Source organism: Choloepus didactylus, chromosome 16 (genome assembly GCF_015220235.1).
Source record: "Choloepus didactylus isolate mChoDid1 chromosome 16, mChoDid1.pri, whole genome shotgun sequence".
NCBI lineage: Eukaryota > Metazoa > Chordata > Mammalia > Pilosa > Megalonychidae > Choloepus > Choloepus didactylus.
The window spans coordinates 25096597-25121555 of NC_051322.1; the positions used below are offsets into that span (position 1 = coordinate 25096597).

Genomic DNA, 24959 nt, shown 5'->3' on the forward strand with positions numbered 1-24959 from the left:
CAAGAACCCCTGTATGCAAAACACTAACTCTTTTTGCCTGGGTTTAAAAGCTTATTTGAGCATGCCTTGGCCAAGTGCCGTGGGATTTCCTTCTTTGTGATACTCTAGAAAGGGCTGTGTCACAGGAAGAGAAGTGTACACCGAGTACCAGAGGAGCAGTTTAGTGTCCTTCGTAGATCACAGTGGACACAGTCAAAATCATTCTGACCAGAGGAATTTATTTTCTTTCCCTTCTGAGTGTTAACTCTTTTGGGTCATTAGTTCACATGTAAAATTCCATGGAAAATCTATAAAGTTGAATCAAACTGATCCCTCAGGAACAGGGAGAATTTGTTCCACACATAATGGAGTTCATGTTCCCAGCAATCCTTCAGCATTTTGACCTGGCCTGGGTATTGAGTATAACCCTCAAAGAGGCACAGCAGGTATGCCACTCAGGTGTATTCTGTGCCATGGCAGAAGGCTTATCACCTTCAGTTCTAAACAGCAGCCACCACAGCACCAGCTCCCCTCTTTTATGAGCAGGGGGAGAAACTGTATAACCAGAGCTTACTGAGGTTGTCAACTCAAGGATTCATTTCTAGAAAAAGATTTTCATTGAGAAAATTGACATAAGAATAGACTTAGTCTGTCTGCCTACGGGAAGATGGCTTACTTGAATTACGTGTGCTACGGGGAGACCAGGTAGATTAAAAACAGTAGAGCCTTGCCCACAGCAGACTAGGGAAAACATGGGGAACACGTTTGCTTTTCTGCATATGAATCCCCAAAAAGAAAAAAAAAAATTTTTTGAGTTGACATTTATGATGAGCACAATTAATTTGCACATGTCTAATTCTATTCTTTCAAAACAACATTATGCCAAGATCATGGGAATGTGATAAATATTAATTTACTGTGAAAAGCATAATTTATGTAAAATATGTATTTTTATAAATCTGCTTTGAGTAGAGTATTCTATGTTAACAAATCCTAAATGTACTGCCATATAGTGCATCACATTGTCACCGTGTTTCAGGGCACTCTAGTTCAATAATATATATTCTCAATATATTTGTTATGTATGCCATCTATTTAAAATGTTAGTGGTTTTGAACTTCATATTTAAATTTAAGGTGACATCTAAACTTCCATAATGTAAGGGCTAAATATAAAGAACATGAATAACTGTTTTTTAAGTCCTGTGTTCTACATATTGACTGCAGAAGCAGTGATGAAAGCAGTGGTCATGGTTCGTTTTCACACTGGCTTCTTTCAGTAGAGGGATGCATGGTGCCCTGAAAATGTAGGTCTTGAAACAATATGCAATTAAGGTGAAGATATTCAGAGACTGTCTGGAGCATATTTTAAACTCACTACTATGGCCTCTTATTTTTATCTTCAATTTCCATCTTCTAGTTAAAACTCTTAAGTTGTCAAAGTCACAGACATGATTTTGCTTGCCTGGTTTTTAAAGAAAGAAATCTACAGATTATGCCTCCCTGTTCTGAAAATATTCCAGTTTTTTAAATTCTAACCTCCTGATTTAGAAACTCGGTGAAAAAGAACTTCGTGAAATACAGTCAGATTTAACTTACCTATTGCCTAAAATTTTAAAAAGGCCTTTATTAAATAAAATGTTACGATGAAAATAATCTTATTTCCAAGGAAATAATGCCTGCTATACACTTAACATCCAGCCTGTGGCTTGGTGTATAGCAGGCACTAAATAATTTTTGTTAAACTACTGAAAGAAGAAAAAAAATGAGTGACTTCAGAAGGAACACAGATTGTTTTTTTCCCTAAGTTTGAGAAACCCAAACCCAAATAGCAATCTCAAATGGTAACCTTTTAGCCAGAAGGTCCAAGGATTGAAAAAAACTGTAGGAATGTTTTAAATATGGTATTAACAAGAGGTTAAGAGTAGGCTTGCAGAGATCTTTCATATAATTCCAACTTTATTTCTATCTACTGTATAGGTTAAAAAATGAAATCCAGCCTTTTAAGTGTGAGGTGATCTTTTTTATTATTATTATTACTTCTTTATGTGCTTTTAAAACTTGTAAACTGGCCAACTCTGTAATGTCTCAATTATTTTATTTTCACTTGAAAGTCAAAAGTTTAGGAAAAATTTAACTTTTTAGTTGATAATCTTAGAAAAATAGGTTGAGAACTTTTAAGAAATGTTTCCTTTAGCATCAGTTACCTTGCTGACGTGACATAATTCTTTGTAGAAATGCTCTCTGTCGTTCTTTTCTCAGTGAATTTTTATTAAGAACATTTTAACTGTTTAAAGAACATTTAAATGTTGCTATTTGTTTGAAAATATAGAGACACTTGGGAAAAAATAATGACGACTTCTAATATAATCAGACAGACAATGCAAAGATGAATACACAACAGGCAGTCATTTTTAAATATATGAAAAAACCCTATTCTAGAAGGCAAGGCTGAATGCCACAGAAGTCACGATTCCCTTTGTCTTTTCCAGATGGCCATCACAGCAGTGACCCTTGGAGCTCCTCCAGTGGGATGAATCAGCCTGGCTACGGAGGGATGCTGGGCAATTCTTCTCATATTCCACAGTCTAGCAGCTACTGCAGCCTGCATCCGCACGAACGCTTGGTAAGGCAGATTTACATGGTCATAGAGCTAACCGAGCCAGTTTATTAAATCCCATCGTGTCTGTATGTGCATGTGCACGAGGACTCTATAAATGTGTGCAAAAATAGAGCACCCCACATTATTTTTAGTTTTGTTGTTTCTGTGATCCAAGACTTAACTGCATCAGATCACCTTTATAAACCCTTACAGATTCTTTTGTGATTGTTCTTTTGTTCATTGTGCTTTGTTCTGTGCTTTCTATATCTCAGCATCAGCTTCCTCTGACACAAATATACTTGGTACTTGAGTTGCAGAATTTCAGTTATGATTATTCCTTGTCCTTATTATCTATCAGGAGTTCTGAAGGATATACTGCAGGGGACAGAGTGATAGCCAGTGGACTTTGAGACTAGAAGATGTGGAATGAGATGTCTGTCCCACAGATGGACATTTCTGTTTCTTTTTGACCAGCTTGGGTCGCTGGTGACAGCTTAGACCATTCGTGACATACCCAAAGGAAAGAGGTCATTTTTCTACATACTCCCATCAGTAACAGCAACCATGGGGTTGCTATGTAGATCGGATTCCCAATTTTCAGTATATTAACTTTGATGCCACTCACCCTCCATCTCCCACTGATCCTGTTTTGCCTCATTTCAGTCAAAGACTTCTGTTCTGTGGAACATTTTCTTTCTGTCATTACTATAAGTAAAGGACCTACTTTGTTTCCACTTTGCCTATCGCCTGCACTCATTCATCCTAGTATATCTCTTTTTCTCTGAGGAAGTGACTCATCTGATTTTTCTAGCCTCAGAAATGTCCACAGCCCGGAATTCACTGATTAGTTTGTCTGTCATTAATTGGAAGAATGAATATTTCTAGATTGTGAGTTAGGTCTGGGATGCAGAAAGATGAGACTTGGGTCCCTTGTGCAGTAATATAACTAAAAACTTTGTGAACCTCAAATCCTACAAATGCAAATTCTTAGTGATACTTATATCACTACTTCTCAACTTTCAATTTGCTCCTTTTTCTTCTAATTTCCAGATTTATGTTTCTCTCTCTGTTCTTATATAAGAAATAATTTCCAGATTTCTGTGGTCCTCTTTTCTGGTTGTCCAACTACTACAGATAAAGAAAATATAATATATATCATACTCTGACAACCAAAAAATCCCCAAATTCCAGAAGTTTAAGATTTCTGATATCCTTGGAAACACAGGTTTAGTCAGTCCTAGCAGTGAAGACACTGCTCAGAGGTCAGTTAGCGTATCTGTTCCTGAGAGGCTAGGGTTAGGGTTAGGGTTAGGGTTTGGAGATGGAATTGACCTTTTTGTATTTTCTCCTTGATTTGAATGTATAAATCACAAACTATCTCAAATTTTAGCACAATTTTGGTAGGTAGACACTGAGGTACATTTAAGTTTTCTCTTCTCACCACTTTCCAATCCCACCTCCCATTTGAAAGTATTAGGATGAAAGCTTAGAGAAATACCAACTATTATTATACAAATTTGTTTTTACCTAATGTTTTTATTTCTCCACCATCATTTTTTGCTTCTCTGGGGACTCTTTTGTCCTGTGGGCAAGGGAAGCTTTGATTACAAATAAAAGAATTTTGGTACTATACTATTATGTTTGAATTTTAGTCCTTTTTAGAGTTACCCTTTAATTTTTATTTTTTATTCCTTTCTTTTCCTGTCATGCTCCATGATTTTGAGTTTGATGATTTGATTTTATGCTAATCAAGTTCACTACATGGGCAGGGTGGGGTGGGTATCTTTAAAATGTGCTCAAATGCACAAAAAGTACGATTTCAAAATGGAAACCATTTCGGAAAATTTTTGCTGAACCAAAACAATGTTATCCACCAGGAAGCAAGATCATTTTGAAGGACTAACCCAGTATTTTGCATCAGACCCCATTTTGGGATCAGACCCCATTTTGGGATCATCATTTGCCCATCACAATACTGGCTACATCTTTATATGATCAGTAAGCAAATTCTAGAGAGTAGGGATTTTGTTTTAAAGGGTAAAGGAATAAAGTTTTTGTCATTGCATCCTAATGAATTTGCTCACTGACGGAAGACTGTTGAATTATTTTGTCTACTAATCATGGTAATTTCAGTATTTTACCATCCAGAAATCTCTCATTGAAGTGACTTTTAGGAATCTGAAACTGATGGAGAGTAATTTGAATATACAGGAGTCAGTGTCCTTTCACTCAAATATTACGGTAGTTCCTTACATTTTTAGTCTATAGCTTTTGGCCCGTCCCATGCAAACAAAGGGAGAGTTTTGGAAAAAGAAAGGACTTTCCCTGAATTATTTTGGCTGTAATTTGATGAAGTTAGTATTATAACTAAAGGTAAAGCATTTTAGAAACATTGTTGCCTTTATCACTTTATACCATGTTATAATAGAGTTTAATTATAAAGCTTAAAATCCATATATTTCAGTAGCAATTGTCAATTTTAATTCTTAAATTCCTTCTACACTTTGAACCTCTGCAACAGAATCCTACTGTACTGATCTCTACTATGTTACAGACAACACATAAAAAGCCAGTCCGATGAATGGAGTTTGTGGCTAAGCCTTTGAACAGGTTGTTGGAGAAGATTTAAGTTTGGAATGATTTGGCAGAGTTCTTTTTAAAAATGGATGGAGTCCTCGCTGTTTGGCATGGTACAGGCATGGTCTTTGTACCACAGGATGAAATAGTCCTAAGTCTGGAGTTCTAATATAAAGCAAGTTCTGTTGTGTTTTATTTTTTCTGTAACATAAAGCCTTAGTCCCATGATTCTCAATCAGGGATGATTTTGCTCCCCCAGGGACATTTGTCAATGTCTGGGGACATTTTTGGTTGTCGCAGCAGGATAGAAGGACAGGGCTAACATCCTTTAGTAAGCAGAGTCCGGGGATGCTGGTAAACATGCTACAATGCACGGGAAAGCCTCCCATGGCAAAGAACTATCTGGCACAAAAGATCAGTAGTGCCCCAGCCCAAAGCATGATTTCATTCTGAATATGTGCTGACAGTTATGTTTTCTAATCTTTAAATTGTCTCCTTATGGATTGATAACATCAATAAATGAAAGACTTCCAATATTTTCTATGCCAATAGACTCCAAATATACTATCATTGGGTGTCATATGTAACAATAAATAAATAGTAGACATGAAGTCACAACACTTTATCACGCTCCCCCTTTCCATTTGTAGTGGACAGGACAGATAGTATAAATAGCTGGAGAAAGAGAGGCTAAGGGGGCCTCTAGAGTTGATTCCCTAATCCTCTAAAAGAGGCAGTATTCACATATCACTAATATTCTCTGTGGTGTATTTATTACATCTTTGAGTGACAGTAGTTTTCAAGACATTTTTCATTCTAAAATAATCTAGTTATAAATCTCATTAATTTATTTCAGCATCTAATTTTCTGTGACTCTAAAAATAACTGATTCATGTGGATTGCATTGGTTTCCCCATTAAACTCTATGGGTATTAATTCTTTTTATTCTCTGAACTCAGGGTTAACCCTTCATCTGCCAAATCAAGACTTGCTGCCCATTTTACACAAAGTTCAAGGGTCCACAAATTCTCACTGGTGTGGTTATCTTTTTCATGCATCGTCCTGTGATTATTATAGTTGTTTAAATATTTTCTTCGTAATTCTTTTCTTCTTTTGATTTTTACATACTCCATTCAAACTGACTTATGAAGTTTCTCTGTTCTTCAGAAAGTCAGCATGGAATAGGACTATAGAAGTCAAACCATCTCTTTCTCTCTTTTCTTTTTGTTTTTCCATATTCCTTTTCATAATAGTCTTTAGCATAGAGCAGAAATACTTCTATCCCTGCTCTTCAATGTTTGGTTGTTCCGTGGCTTCATTCAGTGTTTCAGATTAGCTGTATTATGGAATGGTCCACTCGGTCATTCTTTTGAGAAAATTTCATGGTGTATTCTTTTTAGTAGTGGCAAGTAGAAACAGATGGCCTAAGGAACTTTTTGGTTAGCGGAAGAGGTCTGTGAAATTCGAAAGTTTAGAAGGCATTCTCTTGGGAACATGGAAAGTTCAAAGTCATTGTGTTCACTTTTTCACAGAAGTCCATTAAGTTGGACTATTTGGGCTGTGCAGAGGTGGTATTTTCAAAGCCATTCATGGTGTCATTGGCAGACCTAGCTCTAAAATGTAGCCCTTTTTCCTAGTCTATTTTGTAGTCTCACAAATAAGTATCTGGATCCATTATTTATTAAATGCTAATAACCAGTTTTTCTTTGAGTCCGTAATATAACCATGTGCTCACCACTTAGCCACAACTTAAGAGATGCAGCGGTATAGACTGTATTCTCTCCCCTTAAACAGCTTATGATCCAGGTGGAAATACACTTGAAAGGGAGAACAGTGAAAAGCAGTGTATAATTAAATGTTAAATGACTCAGTGCAGAATGCAAGTGCACTAGAGATTCAAAGAGAAGAGGTTGTAGGAGAGTTGGAAATGATAAAGGAAACCTCAAGGAAGAGGTGCAAGCCTCAAGATGGGTCTCACAAAATGAACGGGGAAACAAGAGGCTGGGGTTTCACTCCTGTGAGAATATGTCTGGACTTTAAGCATCCCTGACTATCAGCATCAAATTCACTAATTTTAAATCAAAACAATTTTAACACCATCTCCCATAATGACATAATAAAGATCCATAGCCCATCAATATATTACATATGTGGAAAAATATATTTTAACTTAAATATTTTTCCTTTATGTTTTTGTGACACATTCAAATGCCTATGAGAACAACTTTTTAAGCCACTTTTTATCTTGTAAAGACAAATATTTTGATATGTCTTTCTAAATGACCATGCTCCTTTTTGTGATCATTCCCGTGCTGATGGTTTAGTAGCAAATAATTTGCCACCTTACAGGCATTGTAACATGCCCCAAGAAAAGTAGCTTAATTTGGACAACTAGAATAATTGAACTCAAAGCTAAGCCTTAAACCAAATGATTCTGAAAAGATGATGTTCTTATTTCATAGTAAAATATATAGTAGGTTACTAATGGAGAGGACATCAAAGAAGGAATAACCCATTCTCAATTCATTTTGGTTCCAATTTAATTTAAATGTTCTCATTGATTTAAGGCATTACGTGTTGACCCTTTGAAGAGATTTTTAGTCATTAATGCTGTTCAAAATTTTTCATTTACCATTTTGTTCTTGCTGGGCTTCAAAAGGTGATACAATTTAGCGGGAAGATTTGAGACTGGTTACTGTTCACCATTTAGTACCTAGAAGGTCAGGGTAAAGTGTGAAGTGAGCCATATGGGTCATGGTGTGTTTTTTTTTTTAATCTTTCTCCATAGATTCTTAGGCCACACACACAAAAATACTAGCAGAGATGGTCCTTTATGTTGCTGAAATCCAAATGATTTTAAGGAGTATTTTTCAGATTCAGAGATTACAGTTGTTCTTCAGTGTCCTATGTTGTCATTTTACTTCTCTACATTTGATGTAAACCCCCAACCAGCTGTTTATCCATGTACTTTATAATTTGAAAAATGAAAGCTGTCAAATATAAGCAAGACATATTCTTGGCTATTTTGAAGCTCTAAAGGCTGTCTTCATTGCAGAATGAAGACTTCAGAAAGAAGTGTTAGAAAACTAACCCAATGAATATTTTACAGTTGAAGATGGCCTCCTTTTTCTGCTTCTTGCTACAGAGCTATCCATCACACTCCTCAGCAGACATCAATTCCAGCCTCCCTCCGATGTCCACGTTCCATCGCAGTGGTACAAACCATTACAGCACCTCCTCCTGCACGCCTCCTGCTAACGGGACAGACAGTATAATGGGTGAGTCATGGAAAGGCCAGTCCTGCAGCCAACAGTCAACATCAGGGTTTAATAATAAAGGAGGTCTTTTTTCCCTCATAATTGAACAGCAATTAGGCAATGAATATTTGTCAAAAAACTGAATGAACAAACAAATGAACCAAACAGAACTAGTCATTGACTTGACCATAATTGCTTTTTTGTCGCAAGGAACTGAAATTTGGTCATTTTATCCATTGTGAGTTGTTAGATTGAATAAGGGTTTAAGTGGACCAAAACTACCTTGATTTTAACACTGTCAAACAGTGCGAAAAGTGAACTTTATGTAAGATGGCCCATTCAAGACAGGTGAGATGGGGACATAATAGGTCTTAATAGTAGTTACTGCCCACTTCTCAGGTCCCAGTCATGACATGCCACTCTTTCCAAAGACAAGTTTATGTGAAATTCACAGCTGAGTATTAATAACTATATGAACTTCACCTTCTGGAGAACTGGGCATAGTGGAGTCCTTCAGAGATGAAGAAGTGTTTACTCATTTATGAGAAAGAAGAGAGTTAGTGACTGGGCATCAGTGGGCCAGGTGTTTGCTGCCTTTTCTCTAGTAAATACACTTACTAGTTAGGACCCAAGAAGAATGCTGCAGCCATGTGAACCAAGCCATCTTCCTCTCTTTTCTCATGTCCACTCTGGTACTTTCCCCAGGACAGATGGTTCACCCCCCAACATCGTCCTTAGAACTAGAAGGAAGAGCCAGGCAGGATGCTCAGCCATCCCTGGAGGAAAGAGTCCAGGTGGGGATGCAGCCACTCCCTTCTGAATCTTCCTTACAGCAGTGCCATTCAGATGAGCTAAGCATGGCTGGGAGCTTCAGTGCAGTATTAAAGCTTCAGACTTTGCTGGTCACCCACTCTGGTTCCAGCTCAAACCCTCACCTTGCTTGCCCTTAACATATCACTCCCAAAGAGTCAGTGATGAGGACACTGAGGATATATTTGAGAAAGAAGAATGTGTGACAGAATAATGCTGCTATTTATTCCATTTTGTTCTTCCCAGTTCTTTTCATTTTCTTTAGATAGGGTATAGAACATTGAGAAGCAGTGTGAATCACGTATGTGGGAGAGTTTTTGATGAAAGAGAAGAGATGTGTTTTAAAATGTTGCAAATATAATCTGCCTAAATAATACACTCCCTACTTATTCAATAATATACTTCACACTTGAGATGAGCCATCTAACAGCCCTCACTATCATGTCTCACTAAGAAGCAAATTTAGGAAAGAATTTCCATTTTTGTAACTTTTCATACCAAAGCTTCTATAAATGTGTTGTATCAGTTTGACCTTGGGGAGCTATGGACAGAGGTCACATGGGGAAGTTTTGCTAGCTATCAATGCAGTTTTGGCACATTTTAAAAACAAGAAGAAAGAAAGAACTGCAGAACTGAAAGAGTGAGAAAAGCATATTTCACTTCAGTGTGGTTTGACAAATGGAAAGCCCCATTTCTGTAGTCATGAGGTTTAGTTATAAAGAAGGATGACTGGTCATTCATCTACTTACACGGCAGATTTCCTGTCTGCTTTTGGTTTGAGTAATTTTCTTTTTCAGGAAGGTATGATGGTGGCGCAAAACCTTGAGTTCAGGAAAAGACAGATGCTTTTTGAAAAAAGTTTTGTCGCTTGATTTGCAAAACAGTTTTCTTGGGGGAGAGTCACTGCGACTTGGGCAGAGAGACATTAGGTGGATCGTGTGATCTGTCTCAGGAAGCTGCGCTCAGTTTGGCTGGGAGCCTGAGTGGGAATGAGATTTGCTTCGTTGAAACTGTTGTCTCCTCATTAGCTTGTGGATGAGCAGGAGTCTTCACGTTTGTTGTGGGCAAAATGGAGTAAAATGTGACTTTCGCATGTGCATGGATTCAACTACACACTAAGGGCGGGCTTCATTTGTTGCAGACCTAGGGCCCTGTTTAAGAAAAGGGAGGGTCAAGATAAAAATCAAGTATCTATAATTTAAAAAAGGGAAAAGTAGAGAGATTTTTGGAACTCAGAGAAGAGCTTTTTAGGAGCAACTTTATTACATGAACTATTTCACAATAATGGATGTACTTGTCAAAGTCCACTAGTAGAATGTAAGCATAATCTTTTAGGGAAGTAAGTCGACATGGTAATTCAGATATTTAGAGGAGTTGACCTTTATTAATTTGCAGAAATAGAAAACATTCTTCCTTAAAGTGATATGGTCTCCAATTTCTTAAGTTAAAATGCAGGGGAAATTTTAAATCTGATAGCATGCTATTGCAGAGTTCTGAGTGGCTCATGTTTCTTCACAGTTAATTATTAGGTTTTGAGTCAATTTTCAGAGTGTGGTAGAAGTCAGGGATGGCAGCACGTCTTTATAACAAGAAGAAAAGCATTCTCTTCGGATGTCAGTGATAATTCCCTAACAAACAGTACGGGTTGATAGGATTCATCTGTAGACTTTTGAAAATATGGGGCATGTTCTCACTCATTCTGAAATACAGGAAATAAAGAAATATTACGTTGCCTGTATCTCAAAGAACAAACAGAGCTAATTAAATAATTGGTAAATAGGGAACACATAACCTGACACATGTTTGAGATTATACACATGAGTCTGCAGAAAGTGACTGGTAAGCAGTACTAATAATGCTGTAAGAAAGGGTTCAAGCACTAAAACACGGACATCACATTTTTTTGGTGAAAAGTTGCACGGCAGTGCAGTCTTTTCATACATGGTGTTGATGTCTTAAGATGCTGCTTTTTCCATTCAGAGGAAGACCACTCCCCTGTCTCTTAGTTTCATGTTATAATGTGTCTTCCTGGTGGTCAGCGATCATCTTGAATGGGAGATAGAGCAACACAGTGCTTGTGGAGTGAGATGTAAGCTGCAGGACCGTCGGAAAGTAACCTGCCTGCCCTCTGCTTCTCAAAGATGAAAGAGTCCCACTGAGGTCTAGGGTGGCTATTTGTTTGACTTAGAGGAGGGACTGTTGTTTCATGTTTTATTTTCTTTTGCTTTTTAATACCCGATATTTTTTTTTTTTTTTTTTTTTGAAAAATCCTTGGGAAAGGCAAAGCTTACTCAGGTTATACTGATGAGGTGATTTTTTAGATAACACATTCATCCATGGATTTTGAGTGAATTGTAGAGTGAAATATTTTACTTGTGGCATATTGTCCACTCCTTTCTTTCAAGCCTTGCCAGCAAGCTCCGGGTATTCCCTTAGATATATCTGAATTGAAAGGGGCTTATGTAATTCTGGAATTACATGAATATAATACTTGTGGACAGCATTGATTCATAGAAGTTCAAATGGAGTAGCACTCAGTTGTTAAGGAGAGAAGGTAAGTCACTGGACTTACCAACATCAGAGCTCTTCAGCTTTATTCCAAAAGCCTTTTCAAAGTTATGCTGCTGGGTGTAGCTCAGAAACATCACAGTCCAGTGCCTCTGCATCTGAGCATGAATATGGAAGAGGAAGCATAGTAAGTTACTAGATATTAGCTACAGAGAGTAGAATTGTATGAAGGATAGTAGCCATATACATTTTTGCCTTTCTCCCTGCAGTTTTACCCAGTAGCCCTTCCTGGTCAAAAGGAGGGAATGGACCATCTACCCCTAACACAGTCCGCTGCGGCTGCTCAAGGACAGGAGCACCCCAGCTCCGCATTGGGAAACACCATCTGTAGAGCTTCCCAAGGGTGTGACCCCATATAGTCTGGGACTACATACCCTCCCTTCCCCTCCAGCAGTTGGGCATATAACTAGCATAATGGTTATAATAATTACTTTGGTTTTATTAGTCTTTGGCCTGCTTTCTAATGCACAGTATTTCCCATATATTTTTTAAACCTCAAACCAAACAGTGTTGAAGGAATAGACTACCGAGGTTGACTAAATACAACATATGCTAAAGATTACCCTGGAATATCTATCTGGTTCATGAAATAATCTAGTTTACAACTTTCACTTCTAATGATATGTTTGTATGACATGATGCATTTTAGTATGTGGCTTTTCTAGTAGAAACATTATATCCTTTTCCCCTTGAGGCTTTGCTTTCACAGTACTTTTATTATTAAAGTAGTCACACAATATTCACTTTGTATTTTACAAGAATTTTGAACCTTCAACTGCAATTGGGTGATGAACAGGCACAGAGTATAAGAATAATGTGAATTTTATCCAACAGTGTCAGTGTGTCTTAGTTACAAAGACCACCAAGGTAGAACAATAAATGAGTTTAATTTAAGTTTTCTCCTCCATCTCCTACACATGGTCGTGAGGCCCAACTTCCCCATGAATTCCAAGGAATCCCTCCTGCTAAAAATTAGTGTATATTTGAGTATATGTTTTAAATCTATATGTAGTAGGAGTACTGGAAGTGTCTCGTTTTTTTGTCATCTTTATAGACAAACTCATGGAATTGTTATGCTGCTTCTAATAGTTTAATAGCTTGAGGGTCATTTGGACTTGATTCAGAAAATCCTAAATTTTAAAGCAGTCATCTCTCAGGCAAACATACTATGAATTGCACTTGTTATTCCTTTGATGTCTTCATGGTGTTCCCAGCCTGAGGCTGTGGGTGTGCATTAGTGGGGCAGCACATTTGCCAAATTCTGATTTTCAGTAATTGGTCCCCAGACCCCACTCCTCCTGGTGTTTTGTTTAGGGTGTGTTCTAATGGGAACTGACATTCCCCCAAAGCTGAGACTGACGCAGAGGGTGGTCCAGCATGCAGCAAAAGATATGAAGCCCTTCTTTCTGCTCCATCTTCTAGGCAGCAGCAACACCTGTGTTCAAGCCATCTGAACAATAATTGGGCGGCTGGCAGTGTTGAATCCTCCTACAAAATTATAGTTCTTCTTAATAATTGCTCATCTTCCATTCATATTTATGTTACAGCTCTACTTAGAGACTGATTATTTTTTCTCTTGAGCAAGAGAAACTGATTTGAGCAAAATAACCTAAGAAATCAATCCAGCCTTCACCAAGTAAAGGCAATAGGGTTCATCTTTTCTCGATTATCTGGATGGGCATTTTGGTAATTTCTAACAGCGTACGAGTTGACAAAAACTTGCGCTCAGAAGACTAATCAAGTCCTGTTAACATTAAAACCATAAGGTGGATTTGATGAGCACAAAGTTTAATTAGAAGTGTGTTTTGCTAATTTTCCATTTGCAAATTAAAAATATATTGACTTTTTGATTATTTGTGATATATCAATTATATAAATAAAAAGAAATCTTTAAGAGAAGGACCTTTGTAGTTTGACATGCTCAGGGAATGTTGAAAATATGTCTTCTCCAAAGTTTCCTGGAACGGAACAAAAGGCATTCCAAGTGGAAGGGCAAACTGGCCCCAGTAAACTACTATGAAATTCAAGCCCTTGGGTTTGGCTCTCCAGCTGTTGCAAGGTGAAATGGCTTCATGTTAAAAAAATAGCTTCTGGTTATCAGTGGCTTCCGTAAGTGGCCTCTGTAGTTCTCTGCAACATTTTCATGGGAGTATGAGGTAAGGAGTAGATTTTATTTTTAAAAATTCTACTTCCTGAGTCTTAATATCTCCCTTTATAAAATGGCCAATAATAGAAAGTTTATTTAGAAAGGTGTGATATAGTAAATATTGCTAAAGAAATAATGATGTTCATGTTTTCTGTCTTCTAAAGCTTCAGTGCTACGTATGATTTTTTTTAATGTTCCTAAAATATTTTTCCTGTTGGTTTCATGAAAAAAATATTTATTTGTAAATTTATACTCTGCATTTAAAAATCGTTCAAGAGAAGAATCAATCTTTTGAAATCTACTAAGCAAATTTTATCTGTACATGAAACGGTATCTTGTCCTTCTTAGTTTAGGTTCTTTGTTAGTTAATATGACTTTTTCCAGTGTGATTCTGAACTTTGGTTTCAAAAAGATCTATTTTCATATCAAGCAGATAAAACACTTTGACTGCTAAATTCAATTTTTAAGTCTCTAGTAATGAAACGGTAAAGTTGCTTCTAAAAAAAAAAGAATGTACCCAAATACCGTGGTACAATGCATGTTGGAAAATGTTAGTGCTATCTATATTTTTTAAATCTTTATTGTTTTCTCTTTAGAATTGTCCTTGGTTTTTAAGAACTCCTTAGTCATAACTCCTTAATCCAAATTTCTTCTCGCTTTTCATACTACATATAAATCCAATTATCTTTTAATATAAATGTTTTAATGCTCTTGATATTTATGGGAGTTACTTCCACTAGCCCAGTTAATTGCATGGTGTCAGGCTCTCATTTCAAATAATTTGCTTATACATATAATCTTCAGTACTAATAACCAATAGATTTTAATATAAATTTGTAATATGAAAAAGAGTAAGTTTGATTTGTCAAAACTTGTGTTCTTTTTATAACATCTCAGTTATCTTTTGGTATTTTATTAAGTAATGAATGAATATGGGTTTGTGTTTCATTAACCAAATAAGGCATATATCAAAAGGTTTATCCAATTGATTTGCACGACATACAAATATATAAAAATAACAAGCATAATTTAACCACACAAAGCAGAAGTCAGGAGAATGAAGTTATGGCCTGGAGAATCAGAGATTCTGACCACCTGCATTCTGATCCCACCACTCCATCTCACAGATCAGAAACCCGACTGGCACAAGCTACAACAACGCAGTGTTCTCTTGGTTCAAGGAGAGTCTGGGAATTGTTAAAATTGTTAAAATCACGATGACGTTTTGTTTGGATTAATCAGTTGATTTAAGATTTCCTTATTTCACAAAAATAGTGAAGAACATCTTCCCCTGGGAGTTTAGTGAGTTTTATTTAATTACTTTGTCAGTTTGCTCATTTCGAGGTCTTAATAAATGCACCGCAAGTAAATGTTCTACGCATTGTGCTATTGCCAAACTACCTATGCTATTTTACCATTTGTGTATAAAGGCAAGTTGCCTTCAAAAGATGCTTGTTAAATAGAGCTTCCTTTGAGTTATATACCGGAATCTATGTCTTTTTATTAACAGTGCTCTTTGTTCATCTATTCAATAGATAAAAATACCAGTGTTTAGGGCAAAAGAGATAAGCTTCATGACTTTGTAGACTTATTTTATCTCTGGAATTTGAGACCATATTGACTTTTAGTAGCATAGCAGTTCAAATTTTTTAATTAAACACGGCCTTATATGAAATGTGGAGAGTAAATGTAGTTTAAAATATTAAGAACATTTTCTCTGCTAAGAAGCCAGAGCTGTTAAGAGTTTTTTGTTTTGTTTTGTTTTGATAAGGGTGCAACTCTTGAGTGGGAAACCCACCCCCTCCCCCCACTTTGCTATATATATATCCAAGTTTTTTATTTATTTAAAAATATGGGAAATTATTTGTGACAATAATTGAATTTAATATCTAAAAATAAAAAGGAAAGCCAAACTTTGAGGACTTCAGACACCTGAAAATCCTGCAGACTTCTAGCAGTGAACTTCATGTGCTCACTTGCTGCCATTCACTACTCAGAGGCAACAGGAGGGAAAGTAATAGTGACTAAAACACTTTATCTTTAAACCAAAGTGTCAGGTTTATATTTTATCTGTAAAAAATGTAACATGAATATATTTGACATCTACCTCAGCAAACAAATTAATGCTAATTAAAGATTAATGTGTTGTAATTAGCATTAAAAATGCAATTAAATTGTGAGTAAATGGACCAGGAATAGAAAATTGTTAGACGTCTCACTGCCTGGTTTTCATATTCTGCCTTTTGTTTTTGCAGCAAATAGAGGAAGCGGGGCAGCAGGCAGCTCCCAGACTGGAGATGCTCTGGGGAAAGCACTTGCTTCGGTGAGGAAATATTGACTTTGGACACCACATGTACCATTGTAGGAGGGTGAACTTTAATCAGCAGTGGACATTTGGAATTTTAGAAGATGAATGGCAAATAGCTTTGATTTTGGAAAAATGCTAGCTTTCTTACATGGTGATCATTGGAAAATCTGAGGAGACTGCTCAAAGGCGTGTAGTGTATGGAAAGTCAGCTCCATCTTGTCTCCTCAGAGTTGTGCCAAATCAGTGATATATCTGAATATTCTTGGGGCCTTTAGGTTCATAGATGTTTGATCTTGATTTCTTATTTTTCTCCAAAGTAATCTGGGTGTTCGTTGACCAGCTAAGCTTAGTTTTATAAGAGCCATTATAAAACACTTTGGAAAAGGTGTTTGAAGGTAGGGGAAAGTGACAGTGACGAGGTCCATGTAGGAATTGAAACGTAATTCGCACCCGGGGTCTTAGGAACTCTTCTTTGATGGCCCACTGCCAGAAGGCTAGAATTGAACATTTCTTGCCTGTTCGCTGGTGAAAAAAATGGAGCACCTTATTTGTCTAAGGGAGCACATATGCTATTCTCTCCAGTAGTAGATTTGTGGAGATACATTGTTCTAACTTGTATTTCGTCTCTTCATTCAGTTTTTCCTTACCATTGGGAAAATAAACTTAAGTTTGATGTACATTAGCATTGGGCTCTAAAATAAATAAAAGTTTTTATTCAATCTGGGCCTTCTAATGCCCAGAATAGAACGCCTTCATCATAGTGAAGAAGGAGGAGTTGGAGAGAAATGTTAGAGACAGTCAGTCCCACCTCTTGTCCTGTGTGTGAGGAAAGCAGGGCTCAGAGAATCGGCAGAGCTTGCCCATGACCACGTGGCCAGCTAATGGTGGCAAAAGGTTAGAAGCAAAATCTTCTGAGCTCCAAGCCAGTTCTTTTCCCTCTATACCATACCACCTCAATAATTTTTCTTTTAATAATTAAAGTAATTGGGAAGTTTTTTATTTTAGAACATTGGTGCTATAACTGATTGTTAAATTTATTTTGTAACATGATTTTTAAATGACTTGTATTGACTTTTCTGGTTTAGGAAAAAAAAATGTTCGTTATTTATTCCTAATGAATGAGGTTTTTTTTTGTTATTGTTTTTTTTTCCTCCCCACTGTTTTAAGATCTATTCTCCAGATCACACTAACAACAGCTTTTCATCAAACCCTTCAACCCCTGTTGGCTCTCCTCCTTCTCTCTCAGGTACTGTATCTTAAATCCCATTTCATTGTAGTAACAGTTGGTGACAATGATTTGCCCCTTTATACTTCCTGCTCTGGTAGGTGGGAATTCAACTTCCTTCAAAATCCCATAACATAGTATTTCCCTACTGAAAAAGAGGAGTGAGAGAGAGAGACTGCCATATGAAGAAATGGTCATTCACATCCAAAACTTTTCTTAAAAACTATATGATTGGGTGTTTTTATATAATACACAGTCATATGAAATACTTGTTTCTTAAACCTTTCTTTGCTCTGCAAAAAAGACACCCAGCTACAGACTAATATATGCCAATAAAACATCTCAGATGGGGAAGAAAAGAACAGTTAATATGGTCATTGGATGCAATGAAATGTAGACCATTCAAAAGGATCATTTCCCATGGAAATTTTTAGACTTTTTGAATTCCTGCTTTAAAGGCCATGCCATTGGAATGTTTGAGGAAGACTATGATTTTGTAAATAAATCGTGAGGTAATTGTGTGAAGTTTAAAAGGGGATATTTGCCTTTTTAAGACTAGCAAATTAATATGACCTGTGCCTTCAAATTGAATAATTGTAAGTTGTAGAAGTAGGTCAGTAAATCACTTCACTCTTTAGGGGACCGTTTAAGGACCTCGTTCTGCTCAATATAAAATGTTTCCAGAAGACCTGCTGGTGCACGTCTCTGCTCTTTGGAAAGAGGACAGGTGGCTACTAAAAGATCTTTTTTTGGCTAAAGAACCAAATGACATCTGTACCTAATTGAAACCTGACCTTACTGCAATTTTAGTGGAGTTGCTTGCCCAAATTTCCAGCCCTGTATTACTCCCCACGTGCAGCTCACACATGGTTTGTTATAACCCATGTCCCCCAGTAGAGAACAGGAGGTTTCAGCCTGTTGCTAGACTTTCAGAGGTGATGGCCATGGCATAGGTGGGATTTCATGTCAGCTTTTTTGAAGGCTCCATTGACATGGGAGGGTCCCAGAATAGAAAGAGGGGTAGCTGGGTCCTGAAGTCCTTCCATCCAGGGAGACCAAGTTGACACTGGGAATCAGCCAAGATGATAGTAAAAGGATAGTGTAACAACAGTGAAACATTCCCTGGTGTTTTCAGCGCAGAAATGGAAAGTAAAAGTCCAGTGTTAGTGTACTCTTCTGGTTCATTATATATTGCTAGACTCTGAAGAAGGATCACAAGTGACAGAGTCCAGAACCAGAGAAGGATTGGGCACAAAGGACTTGAGACAACATCGAGCCAAGTGCAATGGGGACGAGGGAGTCTGAGCAGGTGGAAATTCCAAGTTCCCACTACAAAAAAGTGGCTCAGATTTCATAATTGAGGGAGGGTGAGCAGGGGGAATATGGTCTAATAAAGTTTGAGAACAACTAATTTAGTCTAATGCCCTGATTTTACAGATGAGTGTACTGAAGTCCAGAAAAGGGTACATGACCTGCAAAGTTTGCACCAATAGTAATACCTGAGCTGGGATGACAATCTGGTGCTTGCTTGCCATTTGGCCACTCCACTTATAGGCCAACTGTGGGAGAGGAAAGTTCTGATGCACAAATCATTCAAGAAAACGACACAAACATCCTGACCCTGAGCAGCATTCTCTGGGTGGAAGGCATAGAAACAAAGCTAGAACATGCCACTTTTTAGGGTCCTGGAAATGCATCAGGGAAGACCACATATCAGGAAGAAAGAACTTCTATGAAGATGTAAATATAGGGACTGATTGCCATTTTCACACCAATGTTTCTGTCGAAAATTTGTCATTAAAATTAATTGACCAAAATACTCTATTTTTACTTAGCATAAAAATATACATACATGTACACTTAGCAGAGAGGGAAAGAGTAGATTTTAAGAGTTAGTAGTGTCAGTGTATGAGATTTCCATGATATCATAGATATTATTTTTTGCTTTTCTGAATTATGTATTTTCTAAGTTTTCTACACTGAACATATATTGTTTTCTATTTAAAAGTGGTTATTATTTTGTAGGTTGGATGTGAAATATGTATCATGACAAGAATCTTTCTTCACCTTCAAGTTCAGTGCATCATAAAAAATTATTTTCTTTCAAAGAAACTACTTACTGCATTGACTTTTTTAACTTACTGTTTAGTGGATTACTGCTAACTCATCATAATCCCTTAAAAATTTCTAGAGTCTTACCGCTACATACAGATCATTTTTTAAAACAAGTAGCAAAGCTGTTGATTGACTGAATTTTGGTTTAACATAAACTGGCCTTATTTGAAGGTCTAACAAACCCCCTCTTAGCAGGCTTGAAAGGATCTTGTCTATATAGTGATAATTTTCCTTCAACAGAAACCCTTCTAGCTAAAATTCAGAACCAATTAAATGTTCCCCTTGAGGAGGCAGCCTGAGCGAATTCTTAGTCTTAGGTAAAATGTACATGTTTTACATTTAAAATGTTTCCCTTGCCTAAAAATTCTAGTATGGAGAATTTGAATGTATATACCTTATTGTGTAAGTGAATATCAGCATTGTTATTTCTAAAAAAAATGTCTAAAATATTGGTGAGATTGCTTTTAAGATCACGTAGCTCTAATCATAATTCCCTCTTTGAGATCAGCAGGCACAGCTGTTTGGTCTAGGAACGGAGGACAGGCCTCGTCATCTCCTAATTATGAAGGACCCTTACATTCTTTGGTATGTCTTCTCTGTTAATCTCGACTCCAGCCATTTTCAGACTGTGTTTTTCCTTCTGGCATCTACTTTGCTCTCCTAGATTCTTATTTTCACTCGTAGTAACTTCAGGTTAATGGTCAGCACATAAATTTGATTGGCGTCAGAGGTATGAGGCTATGATTGTTCCTGTTGGTAGATTGTAACCCAGATACTGGGGCACCAGATAAGATGGTGAAAATCCTGGAAGGGTGATGGCCTCCTCTCCATCCTTGGGAAAGACCTCTGTCAACCATTAAATAACTGTCCTGACATCAGGAGAACTTTCCTGAAGTTGAAGGGCTGGAACACTTGATAATTCTATATACCTCTGTTTTGCTTTCCTAAATAACAAGTTTATAGGAGGTTTCCTCTTGACCTCCGAAGGAGCAGCCTTCTGTTTTCTATTATCATTCACTTTGGATTCCATAGAAATCCAGTAATATCATTGACAGGAAGGAAAAGCCTACTCCTCCAGTAGGAAATAGCTGAAAATTTCATGAATGTCATTAATATAAATACTCGCATGGTGATTCTGTGTCTGACACTTATATTTCTCAGTTCACGGTGGATGGGACTGGAAATACACACAAACACTGCCCTGTGCAGTATTTTGTCTGAATCAAATGGGGCAGGGGGGCAGCAGGTAGGAGGAGCCTTTTGGTCCTTCATTGAGGGTGGGGTTTCCCTTTTCCTGGCTTGATGTTGTCGTGTCAGCAGTTGAGGAGTTCCTTTCTTCCTTTTCAGCTAAGTGTTTAAATCAGGGAAAATCTAAAAATGAAAACACAAAGGTGGATTTCCCCTCTTTGCCGGGCTCCTCCTTGCTGGAGTGTGTGAATCACCCCGCTGTGCGTTTTAACCAATCGAGGCAACCACACAGTGAGGCAACACGTGCATTACCCAGCCCGATTAGTCTGCAGACTACATCCAAACAATCCACTGTTGTTTGAAGATTTGCCTTCATCAGGTATTCTCTGAGACCCATCTGTCAAATCTAGGCTCTGGCCAGCTATGAGACTGTAAAGACCGGGCTTCTACTTGTGAAATACAGCTTCAGTTCCCTTCGAATTCTGCACACTTGTGGGGTCATTCACAAACAGAAATGGCTCTTTCCACCATGATGCTGCAAGCCAGAAAGTACCATAGGCACATGTATTATTCCTTTCATGCTTACGTTTACCCTTGGAAATATATATCATTCCTATTTTTTTAATAAACGAAGACACTTAGACTCAAAGAAATTTAGTTACTGTTTCAAGGTCAAAAAAGTAGCAGAGCTAGGATTCCAGGGGAGGTCATTTAACTCCAAAGCCTACCAAATCAAAATGCTTTGTAGCTTAGACTAAGTATGTTAGACACACATTCTTCCTGTCAGCATAGAATAATTAGAAATTGTTTTTCTCATGCCACAGAACTGGTACATCTGTTTGCAAAGTCCATTGGAAATCAAAGTGGATTGTAGCATGGTGGAGTAAAAAGAGGCAGTAGATTCAAAGCAGAAAGGCCTAAATTCCAACTCTGACTTTACCATTTCCTGGCAGTGTGACACTGATTAATTCACTTAATCTCTCTGAACCTCATTTTCACATCTATATCGAAGGGAGAAGAATGTCTGCCCTGCCTACATTGCACATAATGGAATGAGGAGCCAATGAGGTGGCGTATTTAAAAGTACACACTAGAGAGTGGTGTGCATATGTTTATTTGATATTGTTGATCACATTTAAAAAAAGAATATACATCTACATGTCCTTTTTCTTCACCTAAAACTAGAACCTCTGCCTTATCTAGCTGTGAAAAAATAGGATCCTAATGGCTAGATCGAAAAGAAAGCTTCAGTCTTCAAATTTCAAACAACTTTGGTTGACAGAAATTTTGTCTTTTTTTTTTTGGTAACTGTTTTGAGGCCCTTAACGAAATACTATACAATATTTGGTGTGCACACACGCATACTGGGAAATGAAGTGAAAATAGATGGAAAGCAAGAAACACAGTTTAAAAATTGACAGAACTCAACAACACCCTTCAATCTGTTCGCATTTACCTGCCCCTGACTTAGAACTTAGCATGTACCATATGCCATGGGGGAGAAATGTGCCTTCAAGAAGGTAATTTGATTGGGCAACTCGACAGTCATCTTTCCATTGTTGATTTTTGAACTCTTTAACCAATGCCTACCAGAACATTCCTTAAATTAGAAGAAAACGTTTTTATTTTTTAAAGTAAATATAAATTCTCTTTGAAGCTAATGCAGTGCAGTATAGCGTATGTACATTATAATGTCCTGGAAGATCTAATCGTAATTGCCATTTACTTTACTCATGAAAAAAAAAAAAAACCAGTATATTTACAACATTAACATTTTCATCAGTTTGCTAGGAAGGACACTATTTTTATTATTGTTTTAGGAAATAAACTTTAATGAAAACATCTAGTCAGATACCCTTATGCTCTCCCACAAATTGTGGTTTGTGTCAACTAAACTTTTACTTACATGATCCATGTATATACTTTAAACTAAATCAAATTATCACATCATTTATTAACCAACAGCAAAGCCGAATTGAAGATCGCTTGGAAAGACTGGATGATGCTATTCATGTTCTCCGGAATCATGCAGTCGGCCCATCCACAGCGATGCCTGGTGGTCATGGGGACATGCATGGAATCATCGGACCTTCTCATAATGGAGCAATGGGTGGTCTGGGCTCAGGGTATGGAACCGGTCTTCTTTCAGCCAACAGACATTCACTCATGGTAAGTGATAAAATGTGTAACTCCATAGTCATTGCATAGAGTTAGAATTTCCAGTAGAAATTCTACAGTTGTCCTTTGTACAGCTTTATGGAGATGAAATTCACATCACTCAAAATTCTTCTACTTTTAAAGTGTACAATTCAGTGTTTTTAGCATATTCACAAGGTTATGCAACCACCACCATAATCTAATTCTCTAATTTAAGACCATCACCCAAGAAAACCCCACACCCATTAGCAGTCAGTCCGCATTCTCTGCTCCCCCCAGCCCCGGCAACCACGGATCTACTTTTTGTTTCTGGGTTTGCTGTTCTGGACATTTCATGTAAATGGAATCATACAACATGTGGCCTTTTGTGTCTGGCTTCTTTCACTTAGCGTAATGTTTTCAAGGTTACCCATGTCCTATCAGGCATTAGAGTTTCATTCCTTTTTAAGACCAAATACTGTCCCATTGTATTTGTCTACCGTATTATGTTTATCCATTCATCAGGTGATGGACATTCAGGTTGTTTCTGCTTTTTGGCTATTATGAATAATGCTGCTATGAACCTTCATTTACAAGTTTTCAAGTAGACAAATGTTTCCTTGTCATTTGGGTGTATACCCAGGAGTGGAATTATTGGGTCATTGCTGGTGTTTTTGATTATTCTTCTTGGTGACATCTTCTGACAGGCACAATTTATGTTCATATCACATGGCTGGCATTTCAAAGATGAATGGGTTGCATTCTGTTTATTTTATTAAAGAAGCTAAATCATTGTCTTCTGATTCTGATTATGGGAGGTAGAAATATACTGTGAGTTTGTGGGACTGTGTAATTTAAATATATGGTAGTTTTACCAATACTTATTTAAGAGTAAGTTTTTATTTGAATATTATTTAAATAGATTTGTCCATATTACAGTTGAAATTTCAGTTTTGCACATTAACTTGGAAAAGATTCTTTTTTGGATGACTGGAGAGTCAGTGTCTTTTTAACAAAATATTCAGTGTTGCCAGTTAGTGAGGTGACCCAGATGGGTGGAGAATTTGACTCAACTGGTGATTCTATGTACTTCTGCTCCATAAAAACTCTTACCTTGTCAGCACACACCTTGGTGTCCTATATTGTACCTTATAGGCTCTTAAAAAATTGCTTGGCTAATGGTCTTGTTTCCATATCACTGTTTAAAGATGGTTCCAAAAGGAAAATTCAAAATAAATTATCATAAGGTTCTTTAATTTCTTGCTCAATAGCGTTCTTCTGTCCCATCTTTCAATTTGTCTGAACAAAAGACTAGTATTAAGACTACCATTCTGAGTGATGTATTATTGGAACCTGCAACTGATTTAAACCAAAAATACTGGATTATAAATAGAAGCAGTGAACTCACTTCTAAAATGTGGAAAGATATTTTTGAATGCCAAAGCTAAATCTTTTTTTTTTCTTTTCCTTGACCTCTACCCTCAAAATTCATCTTTGAGTAAAAATTGTTTGTCTGTTCATGGCAGTTGCTAAGAGTTTACAAAAGGAAAGTCTAGATTTTAATTTAGCTTGGCCTCAGGTAATGTGTTAAATACACTTGGGATGCATATAATATGAGATTTTAGTTTGTACAGCTCTTTTTTTAAAAAACTACAATGTTTAAACAATACTGCTTTTAATTAAGGAATCTGGCTTTATTAAAATCAAGATCTGTGACTTATAACCGTTACTGAATATCTGCTCTCAATCAAGAGAAAAATAGTTTAATTTCTGTAGCTGTGCTCATTTTGCATATGTTAAACGGATGTAACATGCACCCAGGGCATTGCTTCGGAGATAGTTTTCCATAAATATGTAAAGTTTGCTCTTAAATACCAGATGTAGGTTAAGTGGTTCTTTAAAATATTAACCTACACATAGATGTTTTTTTGGAACTATTTGACCTTTGAGTCCTCTTTGAGAGTAATTCATAGATGGGGTGGGAGGAAGAGACTAGAATCCTTTTGGGAGTTGGGGTTGGGGGATGGACTGACCCAGGTGAAGGAGCAA

General features: G+C 37.0%; 1 protein-coding gene across 29 annotated transcripts in view; it reads left to right on the forward strand.

The window, feature by feature from the left end:
• TCF4 (transcription factor 4) overlaps positions 1-24959 on the forward strand; it is a 345156-nt gene that overhangs the window by 294098 nt on the left and 26099 nt on the right. For 23 of the 29 annotated variants that reach the window (XM_037806070.1, XM_037806078.1, XM_037806067.1 and 20 more), the window contains 6 exons: positions 2471-2604; positions 8303-8435; positions 16194-16261; positions 17414-17492; positions 20095-20171; positions 22740-22943. In XM_037806070.1, the coding sequence (XP_037661998.1) occupies positions 2471-2604; positions 8303-8435; positions 16194-16261; positions 17414-17492; positions 20095-20171; positions 22740-22943 (695 nt within the window). The remainder of the gene's footprint in view (positions 1-2470; positions 2605-8302; positions 8436-16193; positions 16262-17413; positions 17493-20094; positions 20172-22739; positions 22944-24959) is intronic. The other 6 variants (XM_037806072.1, XM_037806075.1, XM_037806063.1 and 3 more) reach the window with 1 other exon arrangement.